The sequence below is a fragment of the Aythya marila genome (assembly GCF_965140915.1).
Source record: "Aythya marila genome assembly, chromosome: 2".
NCBI classification, from domain to species: Eukaryota; Metazoa; Chordata; class Aves; order Anseriformes; family Anatidae; genus Aythya; species Aythya marila.
In genome coordinates, this window is record NC_139043.1 from 44,849,317 (window position 1) to 44,864,323 (window position 15,007).

Here is a 15,007-nt window from a genome sequence, read left to right on the forward strand (position 1 = left end):
CTTCAGAATCCTAACCCATATAGGATGAACATTCCTAAGCAAAGGCTTCATCTAACCCTTGCATGGACAACTAGGTGCAGGCAATACTACTGCAGGTATATTCTGCCTTCCAAGGAGGGGAGGACAAGTCCACTCCTTCTTCACAGACCTCCCTCTTCCTCTGCAAGTTGCTGCTCATTTTCCTTTGGAAGTGTCATTGCTCAGTGACCTCCTAGGTATGATTATTACACAAAATAAAGAATGGCTAAATAGTTGTTTCATACTCCAAATTGTGGCTAAATGCCAACAGAGCATGTCTGGAAAAAAACAAAACAAAACAAAAAAAAACTTAATTTCTGCATCAGGCATCAGGGACAAAGTCCCTGTACAATTTGAAATAGAGAGGAACTGGAATGTATGAATCTGGACTCCAAGTCCAAGTTCAGCAGCTTAGATCTGACCTTCAACTCAAACTAGAAGTAAGATTCCCGGTCTGGGATGGTCTAGGATTTGCTGTTAATTGCTTTTTCTTTTTGCTCCTGCAGCCTTGTGATCTTGTGAATTTTTCACGAAAAAACTGCCGTAAGTAGGGAGCATATTCTTTTACTCTGACTCCACGTAGTCACCCTTAAAAGAAAAAGCCTCCACTGGAAGCCCTGTAAACTGTTTGTATCAGGGCTTGGGTTAATGTTGACTAGTAGCTTTTAATTGTCAGAATTTTTCAGCAGGTATGTAAAGCAGATTTATACTTTCTGCTTGTTTTTCCTACCTTGTAATTACAAAAATCATAACAAATTTCTCTTCTCGTCATTTACAATTAAATTATTTGGCATTGTGCCAATCCCCCTTTGGTGACTTCTCAGAGAAGAGAATATTTTTATATCATCTGTCCTCCTGTTTGGAAGTATTCGTTCTCTCTCAACCTAGAACAACCTCTTTAAATCTAACCCAGTCAAATTGCACTGTTTTGAGTATTTGTTGAAGAGAAGTGTTGTCCCTTGTGATGGTTTCTGATACTTGTCTGAGTTTTAGATCAGGCTCCTTAAAGTGAGTGAATATGTCTCTATTTTCATGAATGTGATTCCAAAATAATTGATCTCCTCTCCATCTCTTCATTCCAGCTTGCTCATCAGGTAAGCCCATCAGGCATCTGCATGCCCATTCTTCATAGACTTGAAAAATACTAACAAAATTTGAGTTGTGGAAATACTTTGACACAAATGTTTTGTTTCAAGATACAGGCACATGTCCAGCTTATCCAACTGAAGTGGTGTTTGCCTTTGATATGTCTGAAGATGTTACTCCAGCTGCATTTGAAAGAATGAGAAACATTGCTATGTCGTTGCTGAAGAGCATTAAGATCAGTGAAAGCAATTGCCCAACAGGCGCTCGTGTCTCCATTGTTTCTTACAATACCAACACGCGTTATCTCATCCGTTTCTCAGAATTCAAAAGAAACGACTTGCTGGTCCAAGCAGTCCAGAAAATACCACTGGAGAGATCCACTGGCAAACGTAATATTGGGGCAGCCATGAGATTTGTTGCAAGAAATGTCTTCAAACGGGTTCGTCAGGGTATCCTCACAAGAAAAATTGCTATATTTTTTGCCAATGGTCCATCTCAGAATGATATGGTTATCAACACAGCTGTACTGGAGTTGAGTGCCTTGGATATCACTCCAGTGGTTATTGCCTTCAGTGAAGTGCCAAATGTGAAACGTGCCTTTTCAGTAAGTAGATTGACTATAAAAAATTGGATCATCCTTATAGAAGGAAATTGTGTTACATGTAATGAAAAATGTAAGAGTTGGAGGCTAAATTGTGATTTAGTAGCATCTAAGTCAGTACTTTAATATTTTGTATTGCAATTTTTCTCATGTAGCCTTTTATCTATTAGACAATTCACATATTTGTTTGACTGTTAATTAATCTGAATGAAAGAATTCAGTTGGCATATGAGAAGGAAAATTATTCCCTGGGCTGCTTCACTGGTGAAATAAGAGCAAACATCATTATTTTGTTTTATTAGTACAAGCAGATTATGAATCTGAATGCATATAACGTGTTACTTACAAAGGTGCCAATTTTCTGTAAGTCAGTTTTAAGAGTAGAAAAGATTAGAAAAAGAACACCCACATTTTCCAGTTAATCCATATTTCCCATTGGCTGGAAGAACAGTTAGACTCAGCATTTTAAACTTCCCCCAGAAATAAATAGAAGGTTATACTTCCTGCAATGAGATGCTATCATACAGCCATTTTTATTTAGCTTAATCGACAAGGAAGTATATTTTCTCTTGAATCATATCTAGATGGGGTTGGATGGTCAGTGAAATGGTAAGATGCTGGTGAAGCATCTTCAGGATTCCTCAAGCCTTTGTGTGATGAACTTTTTTTCTGCTGGAGAATATATATTTCTTCAGTTGGTCACAGGCAAAACATTTGTTGTTCTAATGCTAGAAGTTTATCTCCCAAGAAAGCATTTTCACTAAGGAGGATTTTTCTTTCTCAAAAAGAGCTGAGACAGAAAATCATGTCTTTTTCTCTGTAGCAACCTACTAAGAAAAGAACAAAGGTTATGGGCTTTCACTGGCAAAAAGTGATAGTATGTTTTGCCTGTGCTGCCACTGACATCTATAAAGATGCCTCCTCCCACATTATTTTTTGAAAGACTGTGTTACTCAGGCCAGAATATACGCTCTTCATTGTCAAGGGGAGGCTATGGTGACCTGCACAGAAAAGATTTTATGACAGGAATTGAAATTTTTCTTTCATTCATTTTCTTCCATTAACTTGCAATCACATGATGTCTCATTTTTCCCCTCATTTGTAGTATAGTAGCACACAGTCACCCTAATCAAGATATGAGTCGCCTTATGCGTACAGAGAATAAAAGTTGAATCCCTACCTAATCTGGATTCTATGAAGAGTAGAAAGGCAAAGTATAAAATTAATGTGTGCATAGGAGTTAAGTTCAACACCATTCAGAAATATTTGAGCTAGCTTTGAATGATCTATTATGATTGTCTTAAACTGGCTAATAAAAGCATTAATACCAGTTGATTGTCCTTAGGAGTTGCAAAGGTTTTGCAATCTCTGTACTGCATGGTACTAAATCTTTAGGAGCATGGAGATCTTCTTGTAATGCTCCAGGGCAGATAGTAATGCTCCAGGTGGCAACTGAAGTCTTCTGTGTACCTGTTCAGTATTACAATAGCAGTGAAACCACCCAGTTAGGGACAAAATCTATTGTAGTAATGATACTAAGAATTAAGAACAAAGAGAAAACGTGATCTGTGTTTGCTGTATATACATTTTAACATTACTTTTATGTCTGCTTTAAAACCTAGACTGATAATACTGGAAGATTTCAATTATTTGTTTGGGAAAGACAACAGAATGAGAATTTGGACAGCATCATATATTGTGTACTTTGCTTTGGTAAGACGTTTTACATATTCCAGCTGTTGTATTGGTCTTTTTACACTTTCAATGACATATCCTATGTTTTTGAATAAAATGATTCTTCTGGGCAATATGAATAGTAAGAATTAGAGTCTCAATACCACAAAAGCTATTTAATTGCTATCCAATTGCTATTTAATTATAACAGAAATGCACTTGAAATAATGTCATAGTTCTAGGAAAACATGTTCGTATACTATAAATTCTGTATTTTGAGGTGGAGAGAGATTGCGAAATGATGATAACATTTCGGAATGTTGAACAGTGGTCTGATGTAAAACATAGAATTTTGCTCCAGTGTCCTTTGCCATGTTTAGTTTTTGATAGAAAAATTCTCAGGGGAACTCTGACCTGTTTTTACCTCATGAACACTTTTTGATGTCATACTTGAGTAATTTCCCGTAGTATCTCAAAACCTTATTTAACAAAATTCATCCGTTTTTATTAATAAGAACAACAAGATTTCTGATTGCTAAACTGATTTTTTTTAATTAAAAAAAAAAATAAGAAAAAGTAGATAAATAGGATTCAAAAATGTCTTTTTCTAAACTATTGTTTTTGCTATGTTGCTAAATAGTTTGCTGGATATTGGCTCTTCTTCTCTAGATAAATGCAAGCCCAGTACGCCATGTGAAGCGCCCGTTTCTCTACCTCTTCAGATGGATATGGATATTGCTTACGTTGTGGACAGCTCTCACAGCATCACCAGTGAAGACTTTCAGAGAGCCAAAGACTTTGTGAGCGATATGCTAGATCAGTTTGATATTGCCTCACAGCCAAGTGAATCACGTGGAGGCATCAGAGTGGCGTTGGTACAACAGGCTCCCAGGGGCTTCCTGCCTGACAGAAGAAAAACCCCTGTGGCCTTGGAGTTCAATCTAGGAACATACAGTAATAAAAATTTGATGAAGAACCATATCCAGGAGTCTGTTCGCCAACTGGAAGGGCCATCAGCCATTGCCTCTGCCCTACAGTGGACAGTTGAAAATGTGTTTTTTAAAAATCCCAGGCAAAGAAGACACAGAGTCATATTTGTAATAATTGGAAGCAAAACAAGCACATGGGACAGAGAGAAGCTGAAAGATATTTCACTCGGAGTCAAGTGCAAAGGATTTACTGTGTTCACTCTTGCGCTTGGCAGTAATGTAAATGACAATGAGCTGATAGAACTGTCAAGCTTCCCCACAGATCAGCACTTACTGACATTGGGCAGGGTTTCTACATCTGAGATGGCATATGCGCAGAGGTTTAGCCGGGCATTTCTAAACCTGCTACAACGTAAGTAGTATGCAATGGTGTTTGCATAAGTTACAGAAAGAATGCGGAAATGCTGTGTAGAAAAAAGTAGTCAGTGTATGCACTATCATTCTTTCTAGTCATAACCTAGCTAGTCTGTCTTTCATCTATAGTTTGCAGCAGATGCTGGACACTAGAATCACAAAATTATTAAGGCTGGAAAAGACCTCCAAGATCACCTGGTCCAACCATCCCCCTACCACCAATGTCACCACTAAACCATGTCCCTAAGCACCACATCCAACCTTTCCTTGAACACCCCCAGGGACAGTGACACCACCACCCCCCCGGGCAACCCATCCCAATGCCTGACTGCTCTTTCTGAGAAGAAATGTCTCCTCATTTCCAACCTGAACCTCCCCTGGCACAACTTGAGGCCATTCTCTCTAGTCCTGTCACTGGTTATCTGTGAGAAGAGGCTGCCACTCAGCTCCCCACACCTTCCTTTCAGGCAGTTGCAAAGATCAATAAGGTCTCCCCTGAGCCTCCTCTTCTTCAGACTAAACATTTTCTTTCCTTTCCATTCCATTCCATTAAACCTACTAGGGTTTAGAGGAATTTAAAATTTACCTGTGGCACATATTCTTTCCCCACAGAACAAATTAACGCTTATCCTCCTCCTGAACTTCAAGAAGAGTGTGAAAGATTAGATCGAGGTGACGCTGGAGAGCGAGTGCCTGTCATTGAAAGGTTTGGAACTGCCTATTAAACCTGTTGCGTGGGTATGGGATAAAATGATATATTTACAGTTATCTCCAAACATAAAATCTCCCTTTGGATTACTAGATATATTCAAATCATCTTTGACAGAAAAAAAAATCTTGCAATATTCAGAAGGAATGAGCCATGTGTAGTTTTAATAGCTGTACTGGTGCTTAAACATTTTTTTAGTTTTTGTTTTCTTTGTTGTTTTTTTTCCCCCCTCCCTCCTTCACAGGATGCCTTTTCCCAACACTGATGAAACTGATTACAGTGGCTATTTAAAAGACATTGAAACAAAGGAAAGTAGAGTCCTGGAAACAGTTAGAGAGATTAGCACAGAACCTGTATACATGGTTCCAGAAACGGAATATCATTCTGAGACGGAGTATTTCACAGAGGAAGATGCTAAAGGAGAAAAACCACAAGAGTATAGAGGAGCTCAGGAGAAAAAGGAAAACCTAGAGGCAACACTGGAAACTGGAGCTGACTATAGTGTTTATGGTATGATTTTAGAGTACAAAACTCTCTTTGAATTCTGTAGAAAGACCCTAAATTGTGAAGGACTTGGTTGAATATTTACTCAGTATGAAGCATTTCCATTAATTACATTTTCCAAACTTTTTTGTTGCCATGTCTTTATTTGGTCCAGATCTGTACAGTAAGAGATTGTAATTAAAGGCTGAAAGGTGAATCTGATTGTGAGATCAGTTTTCTTACCAACATCCTTTTAACAACATCCAACAACATCCTTTAAGTGTTTCTATTGTGTAGACTGTACTTGGAAATAATTTCTGTGGAAAAATCCAATGGTGTCTGCATAACTTTGGGAGTTGTTGCTCATTAATACAGCTCCCATCCCTCTGTTTTACATCTTTCTGGTCAAAAAGGATTCTGCAGAACGTCTGGTAGCCCCATCCCGAATGAGATGGCTAGTGCTTTTGCAAAACTTTTTAAATAATGGGTCTTTGAATGAAGAGCTAACATACCTCTGAAATCCCAGACATCCACAGTGCATGACTGGCTTGCTCTGCACAGACAGAATTGGTCCCATGGCCTAACTACCTGTCTACATTCTTGGATCACTGCTCTCCATTAATAATGAAGATATGTTACTGTTTTCACTTTGCAAATGAAGTGTTTCCTGTGACGAAGCAGTCAGGCTCATTGCACTCATGGGAGCAGTGACATAAGGCACTTACAGGAGAGGTGTGAACTGCAGTTCTCAATCCTGATTTGTAATTAGTGACCCAACAATTTACTTCTAAAAATATGTAGCACAGTGTGAGAATTTGCTTTTTGAGAAATGTGCTTTGTAGTGATCTGTACTCACCTAATACCAGATTGCTACAAAGTGTGCAACTTTCACCTACTTTTTGGCTCATTTATACAGTTCAACTCTGTATTGCTCTGTGATTTGGCTAAGGGACTCTTACGGATAATTTAACCATCTGTGTATGTTCAACTGTGAAATTTTACTGAAGGCTACTGGTGTAAAGCAGAGGGACATTCAGAAAGGTTTCAAGAGTAGTTTGTGCTAACTTTGTTTGCCCATGCTTTATAGAATGGGTATAATTATTTTACAACAATGTTGGTAATTGTCCATGTGAGAAGACTAAACACCTTCTAGCAGTTCTTCTGTTTTTGCCTCTGAAAATCTAGTTTCAGACATTCCTTCTTATCAAATTGATCATAAGTGGCACCTCTGGCCACACTGACACTGTAGGTTTGTGTGTGGATACTTAGCGACTCCTTTTAAGACTTTGAACACTGACTACCTCTCTCAACTGCTAATTTGTGCTGAACATTATTTTCCCTGAAATTGCAATGACAGTGTGGAACCTTTCATTAAAACTCTCTCTTATTTGCCTTTTCCAGATGCATGTGACCTGCCTCAAGATAGCGGAGAATGTCAGAATTATGATCTGAAGTGGTACTACAACAAAGAGCAGAAAACGTGTACTTGGTTCTGGTATGGGGGCTGTGGAGGCAACAGAAACAGATTTGAAACTCAAAAGGAATGTGAATTATTGTGTATAAAGTCTTTTTAGTGCAGAGAAACTTAAATTCCTTTGTATCTTTGGTTACACTATCAAGATGATGAGCAAAAGACATTGAAGGGAAAGGTTTACACAGCATTTCAGCCCCCAGATTTCAGCTGAAATACTTGTTAGAGAAGTTCTTATCTAGTAATTTAATAGTGAAAAGAAAATTAAAATTATTGCTCTGTTTATCTGAGATGTTGAGAACTGAGAAACTTCTGTTAGCAAACACCCTACTGTTTAAAGTATTGTAAATGTTCTTCTAAAACACAAAAATGTGCACTTTTAAAATGGAATGAATAAAATGAAATAACTCTTCAGATATTTTGATGAAATTATGTTAGATGCGAGACACTAAAGTCAAAATGTTTTAGTTAATTTGTTTGTATTTGCCTTATATACAGAATAATACTGAAAAGCAAGGGTCTGCTGGGTCTGGTTGGGATGGAGTTAATTTTCTCTGCAGTCACTGAATTACCAGAATGTACTTCACTTTGGTGTGGAGGATTTTCTACCATAGAATCGTTTTCAGCTTTTTCTTTTTCTTTTTTTTTTCCTGAATAATACAATATATAAATAAAGTCATTCTTTCTCAAATATTTCACTTCTGCCATTGGTTCTTTGAAAAGTTTGGAAAAGAACTCTAAGATCATCAAGTCCAACCATTAATCTAGCAGTGACAAGTCTACTACAAAACCACGTCCCTATACAACACATCTTTTGAATACCTCCAGGGATGAAGACTCAGTTACTTCCCTGGGCAGCCTACTCCAATGCCTCACAATCCCTTCAGTGAAGAATTTTTACTAATATACAACCCAAACCTCCCCTGCACAACTTTGAGGCTATTTCCTCTTGTTCTCTCGCTGTTGCTTGGGAGAAGAGACCAATCCCCATTCTCCTATAACCTCCTTAGAGATAGTTGTAGTGCGTGCTAAGGTCTCCCCTAAGCCTCCTCTTCTCCAGAGTAAACAACCCCAGTTCCCTCAGCTGCTCCTCACAGGACTTGTGCTCCAGACCCTTCACCAGCTTTGTAGCCCGACTCTGAACATGCTCCAGGGCCTTGATGTCCTTGTAGTGAGGGGCCTAAAACTGAACACAGTTCTCGAGGTGCAGCCTAATCACAGCAGAGTACAGGAGCACGATCATCTCCCTGGTCCTGCTAGCAACACTACTCCTGATACAAGCCAGGATGCCATTGCCCTTCTGCGCAAACTGCTGGGTCATGTTCAAGTGATCATCAACCAGCACCCACAGATCTTTTCCTCTGCACAGCTTTCCAGCCACCCTGCCCCAAGCCTGTAGCACTGCATGGCGTTGTTGTGGCCAAAGTGCAGGACCCAGCCCTTAGCCATGTTGAATCTCATCCCGTTGGCCTCTGCCCATCGACCCAACCTGTCCAGGTCCCTCTGCAGGGCCTTCCTACCCTCCAGCAGATCAACACTTCTCCCCAGCTTGGTGTCATCTGCAGACCTACTGAGTTCCCTCACCCAAATCATCAATAAAGATATTAAAGAGGATGGGCCCCAACGCTGACCTGGTCTAGCAATTTTGGAGTAATAGATCAAACCGGGGTTTGTTTTTTGCCACAATATGAACAGTGTTATAATTTTGAAGTGATTAGTAATTGACATCCAAATTGCCTCTCTCTGTGTAATGGGTATTTCTTTACATATGCTGCCAGCTGGCGATGGTTTCGTTCCTCTTCCAAAATGAATGGTTTCCTCTCCTTAAGTCAGGTGTACGTGGGGAAGGTAATTCGCCTTGTTTGGAAAGCTGGTTCAGTTTTTTTATGAGAGACTGACAGAAATTCTGCCTCTAATACAGGGCAGTTTGGCAATCTGAACTCCTAATATATTTAGAAGTAATGTTTTTGTTCAGGCAAGTAAATAATTACTTTTCTTGGAAGACACAAGTCGAAAGTCAAACATCTACTCTTTGTAGCAGAGGCTGTTTCTGTTACCTCATGTTCTCTTTGGCCCAGGAGATGTGGAGTCCCCTGGGGGATCTCAGCTGCTTGCAATCCATCTCTTCCTTTCAGCTGGCTCTTGCTTGCTGTCTGGGGCTAGTTAGTCTCGATGCTGGCTCAAACTTCTTGTTTTTTTTTCAGCAATGGGAGAGTCTTAGTGTGTAGGATCCTTGCTCCTTGATAAGGAAATGTGTATGCCTGTGTGGACTGAACTGTTCATTCTTCACACAGAAGTACAAGCTGTCTTCCATCAGACAGGCTGGTTGATGAACCTCCTTCCAGAGCAATGCAGGATAAGACCAACTAGCTGGCCCTCCTCAAAGAATGATTCTTAAAGACTCCTATTTTTTTTTTTTCTTTCATCCCTAGCATAAATCCCTTGACTTTTCCCTGAAAGGAGGAATATTCTAGCTACCACAGGATGTTTAGATGTCTAACGGCTGTCTCATCCTTCTGGTTGTGTCAGATGATCAGCAAGTAGCATTTGCTGACTATTTTTTCCCCCTTTTCAAGCACATGGAATACTCTAGAAATTTGAAGCAGTTACACAAAGTAAACCATAAAAAGGATTATTCTGTAGGCAACCGACCATAATTCTCTGGCTGCTGCATTTCACTGAGGAATGAGTTTCAGTGTTCAGCAGATGGTGAAATGTTTCGGTAAAGCACTGAGTTCTAGTTCTAGTTCTGTTGCTATTTCTAGGCACTTAACAAGCTTTTGTGAGCAATCTAGATTCTGAATGTCACACATTGTCTGAATTTATACTTTTTTTTTTTTTTTTTCGGTGTTCTTGGTGCTTAAACTTCAAAACATTGTTCTAGGTAATGGAGCACCTACATTTTTAAACCCTTGGCATTCTTTTGAATGGCCATGGTGTAAGCAAATGGTGGATCTGTACAAGGATCTCTGGTGGTCTGTGTTGCTTGTGGTGATCTTGGGTCAGGGATCAGCCTTCCTGCCACTCCCTTTCCCCAGCTGCCTTTCTGCAGCTATGCTTGCATATGTAAGCCATATGTTTGCACCTACAGCTGGCTTCAATCTGAAAGCAGTTTAGACACTGCAGATTAAGGCCTTTCTGTGCATGCTAATAAGCTCAGCATTTTAAAAAAGAATAACTGATATAGGAATAGCTGCCCATTAACAGAATAAAAACTGAGGTGTGACTGTTTGTACTGGGATATGGCTGTTCGTCCTGAGATAACATCCTGTCCTCTAAGGATTAAAGTCTTCTGAAGATGTACCTACTGCTCAATTGTGTGAATATAATACAACCTCTACCTGCTCAATCCCACTTTCCTCCCAAAGTATAAAAGAAAACACACGAATCTCTCAGAAGTAACAAAGAAGTGGCTTCTTTATGGATGATGCCAGAGGTCATGGTTAGAGAGTCAAGCCACACACTTACAAATCTACATAGGGAGCAATTTAGTTTTGCTACAGTAAACCTTTGTGTGTGACTGCTGCCTGCAGTCAGATTGCATGAGTGAATCCAGCTGGAAAACAAGCTTCCAGCAGCAACTCTATGTGGACAACTCTAAGCGGGCACTCACCCGCTGCCATAAAAGAAATGTATAAATTTCTTGTTAAATAAGAAGTTTTAATGATAGCCAGCAAAGAATTCAAATTACTTGGTTCCTCTTCACTCAAGAAATGTTCTGCACACATTGCCAAATCAATTGGTTGTAGCAGGACTTTCTGTAACTGAACAGGCAGAAGCTGGACACATCACAAAATCCACGAGGCTGCAAGATTTTAGTGCAGTGTGACAGTCCAAACTCAGAGATGACAGTGGAGGGACGTGACTGACCCCATGCACAGAACTCCTGGGTGAAGGCAGCTTAGCTGCAGATGGAAGCTTAGCTGGCAGATGCGTGGAGCTACACCCTTCCCTGAATCTCTTCCCCTGGATCTCTTATACTTTGTTGGCAGACAAAACAAAGTCTTCAACTGTGACTTTAGCAGTGTGGCCCTCCCAGACTGTGCTTGTTGAGGGAATGCCACTAGCACCGTGACAAACCTTAGCTTTCCCTTAAGTCAGCAGGAATCTGCAGGGGGTATGCTGGGTTATTGGCTGCATGGAGTCAGTGGCAGAAGTGAAGGGTTGTCAGCCTCCTCTGAGATTGGATCCATTGACATAACAATGTGTTGTTAAGCCTGGTAAACCTGCACAGCAGAGTAGTGCCACACCCAGTGCTATGCTACCCAGGAGAAGAGGAGAAGAAATAAGAACTAATCATGGACTTCTACAAAAGGGCGTGTAAGAACACAGCTGCTTTGAGTTTTGCTTCATTTTCAGGAATGAGGGCACTGATTCTCTCTCTTTGGGAAAACTCACTTTCAAAGAGTAATGCTGAAAAGATTAATAGAAGGCTTGACCTCATTTAACTAGAAATGACAGGAATACTTCTAGCAGCAGCTTTTTTGTGCTTCTTTGGAAAAAAAAAAAAAAAAAAAAGAGAGAGAATAATACTAAAAAAAAAAAAAAACAAAAAAAAACAACAACAAACAAACAAACAAAAAAAAACCACCCTGCAACAATACACTGGAAAAAAACAGCAGTAAAAATCGTGTACAAAATGTGTCCTACTGAAGAAATAAAATGAAATAATAACATATACTCTATATACAAAAATGACCAACACGGAATACAGAAAAATGTTAGCTTCTCCTGAAATTTTAGATTACCACTTAAAATTGTACGTTTTGCTTTGATTCAAAGGAATCATTTGCACAATAACAAGGACTTTCTAGCAAGTTCTAATTCAAATATTTTGCAACCAATTAATTTTTAATTTTTATTTTTATTTTTCATTATTTCTTGACCAAAGATCATCTCTGCCCTTTCTCATTTCTGGAGAGGAATTATATTATGCCGGTCAACAGCCATTTTTTTTCCTGTTTTTCCCATTCCCCTCACTCTACTCCCTGAACAAGAGTCCCTCCCCAGCTTTCCTGTAGCCCCTTTAGCTACTGGAAGACCATTATAAGATCTCCCTTGAGCCTTCTCTTCTCCAGGCTCAATAAACCCAACTCCCCCAGCTTCTCCTCACAGGAGAGGAGCTCCAGCCCTCTGATCATCCCTGTGGCCTCCTCTGGGCTCTCTCCAGTAGGTCTGTGTCCTTCATGTGCTGGGGCCCCCAGAGCGGAACACAGAGCTCCAGGTGGGGTCTCATGGGAGCAGAACAGAGAGGAATAATCCCGTCCCTCGCCCTGCTGGCTACACTGCTAGTGATGCAGCCCAGGACACAGCTGGTTTTCTATAGGCTGCAAGAGCACATTGCTGGCTCATGTTGAGCTTCTTGTCAACCATCATCCCTAGGTCCTTCCCCTCAGGGCTGCTCTCAATCCATTCTTTGCCCAGCCTGTATCTTGAGATGCTTGGGATTGCTTCGACCCAGATGCAGGACCTCGCACTTGGCCTTGTTGAACCAAATGAGGTTTGCACGGGGCCACCTCTCAGCCCTGCCCAGGTCCCTCTGGATGGCAGCCCTTCCCTCCTGTGTGTCGACCGCACCACACAGCTTGGTGCTATCAGCAGACTTGCGAGGGTGCACTCAATCCCACTGTCCACGTCACCAACAAAGACGTTAAACAGCACTGGACTCAGTAATGACCCCTGAGGAATATCGTTCATTGCTGATCTCTACCTGGGCATTGAACTGTTGACTGCAACTCTTTGAGTGTGACCATCCAGCCAATTCCTTAGCCATTAAGTGGTCCGTACATCAAATTCAAGCCTTCCAAATTTAGAGACAAGTATGTCATGTGGGACAATATAGAAATCCTTGCACATGTTCAGGCAGATGATGGCAGCACTGACAGAGGTCACCTGAACGTTGTGAGACTTGAGATGGCTGCACCACGCTGACAGGAGCCAAGCAGAGAGTGGTATCAGGCTAAATAAGAAAAGCCATCTCGGAAGAGACCGAATCCAGGACTGGCCAAGGAGTGGGTCCTGAGGTATCAAGAATAAAGTGTCACTTGAAATACCTGAGACTCCCATCAAGTAAATGCTGCCATCAGGGGCACCCCAGACCCTGCTGATGTCACCTCTGGCCTCACAGAAGGGGGCTGCCTATAAAAGCCCTGCGCAGGGCGCCTGCAGCCAGTCCGGCTGGTGGTAGGCGAGTGCTCGAGTCTTCACGGCTGGAAGGAGAGAGAGAGGCGGAGCTAGTGCTATAGGCATACGCGAAGCCATTGTTGTTGCGCGCAAGCCATCAAGGGCCTTCGGTAATGCTCTCACACCTATAGACATCTGTGTACCTCATCTGTCCTAAGCGTAGTCTGTGTTTGCAATCCATACACACACTGCTGACAGCTACGGTACTCTAGACAACTTGGTAGAACCTAGAAAGCAAATGTCTGCTTGCTGATACAACATTTTCTTCCTGCTTCTCTCTGCAGTAGTCCTCCTGGTGGCACGTGAATCGTTGAGGTCCTGCCTGCAACCCGCGAGGCGATCGAGGTGCTGAAGACCCCGGGCAGCTGCTGAGCGCCCAGCACCAGGGCAGCCTCCCCCACAGGACGACCGGTTCCACGTCGCGGAAGCTGCAGGAACCATGAGCCGGCGGCAGGAGCAGCCTGAGGAGGCCCCCGGGGAGGAGATGTGCCCCATCTGCCTGGGCCCGCTGTCCAGCGCAGCTCGTGTGGACCCCTGCAGGCACTCCTTTTGCCTGGAGTGCATCCACGTCTGGGCGGAGGCAAGAAACACCTGCCCGATGTGCCGCGGGCCCATCGTAGCAGTGGTGCGCCTGGCCCGAAGACCCCGCGGAAGGTTCCAGCGCAACGCGCGGCTGGGGCGGCAGCAGCAGCAGCAGCGGGGGCAGGGGCAGAGGAGCCCCTCCATCTACCGCTCCCGCAGCGTCTCGCCCCGGCGCAGGGCGCGCAGCCCCTCCACGGAGCGCAGACTTGAAAGAAGCTTCTCCTGGCACGCGGGGCAGGTCGGGCGCAGACTGCCACGCTCCCCGCAGGACGCCGACGTCGGGGACACATCCTGGCTGCACAGGGTGCGGCAGGAGGAGCCGGGACACGGGGACCACGCGGGCCGGCAGGCCGGGCCCCCCGCCTGAGCAGGCGGCCGGGCCTCACCTGGGGACGGGCTGGGGGTGGCAGCCACGATTCCTCCAGGAAGAATAAATTACCACTCTTCCACCCTGCAAAGCCTCTGCCTACACTTCTTCCTGCATCGCTTTTACTGAGGGGGTTAGGGGGGGGCTGAACACAGTTCTCTCCTGCTGCCCCCGCCATGAATTGGTTTGGGGATGTCTGCTCCTGATGGGGAATGGCTGCGGGTGGTGAGTCCGCAAGTGAGACTTGGGGGTGAGAAGTCAACACGGGAGTGGGAAGGTGTTGGGAACAGGAGCAGCCCCAAAGGTGACCTGGCCCGACTGGAAAAAAGGCTGATAGCAAAAGTCTCCGAAAAGCCTGGCAGCAGAGAATGCCTGCCAGCTGCGGAACTGGGCCTGGCAACCTGCAGTATCCCTGGAAGGCGCTGCTGGCCTCCTGCAAGTGCAGCCTAAGGGTACCTAGGAACCAGAGGCTGTCTCCAGGTGCAACCAC

At 42.8% G+C, this 15,007-nt stretch overlaps 1 protein-coding gene across 1 annotated transcript in view; it reads left to right on the forward strand.

Moving 5' to 3' along the window:
• Positions 1-8,130, forward strand: part of COL6A6 (collagen type VI alpha 6 chain) — a gene marked incomplete at its 5' end in the record, with an annotated part of 42,806 nt that extends 34,676 nt beyond the window's left edge. The window contains 8 exons of the mRNA XM_082753268.1: positions 525-561; positions 1,101-1,112; positions 1,215-1,708; positions 3,328-3,418; positions 4,049-4,720; positions 5,335-5,428; positions 5,676-5,941; positions 7,316-8,130. Of these exons, the coding sequence (XP_082609394.1) occupies positions 525-561; positions 1,101-1,112; positions 1,215-1,708; positions 3,328-3,418; positions 4,049-4,720; positions 5,335-5,428; positions 5,676-5,941; positions 7,316-7,488 (1,839 nt within the window). The 3' untranslated portion in view covers positions 7,489-8,130. The remainder of the gene's footprint in view (positions 1-524; positions 562-1,100; positions 1,113-1,214; positions 1,709-3,327; positions 3,419-4,048; positions 4,721-5,334; positions 5,429-5,675; positions 5,942-7,315) is intronic.
• Between the last annotated feature and the right edge of the window lie 6,877 nt (positions 8,131-15,007).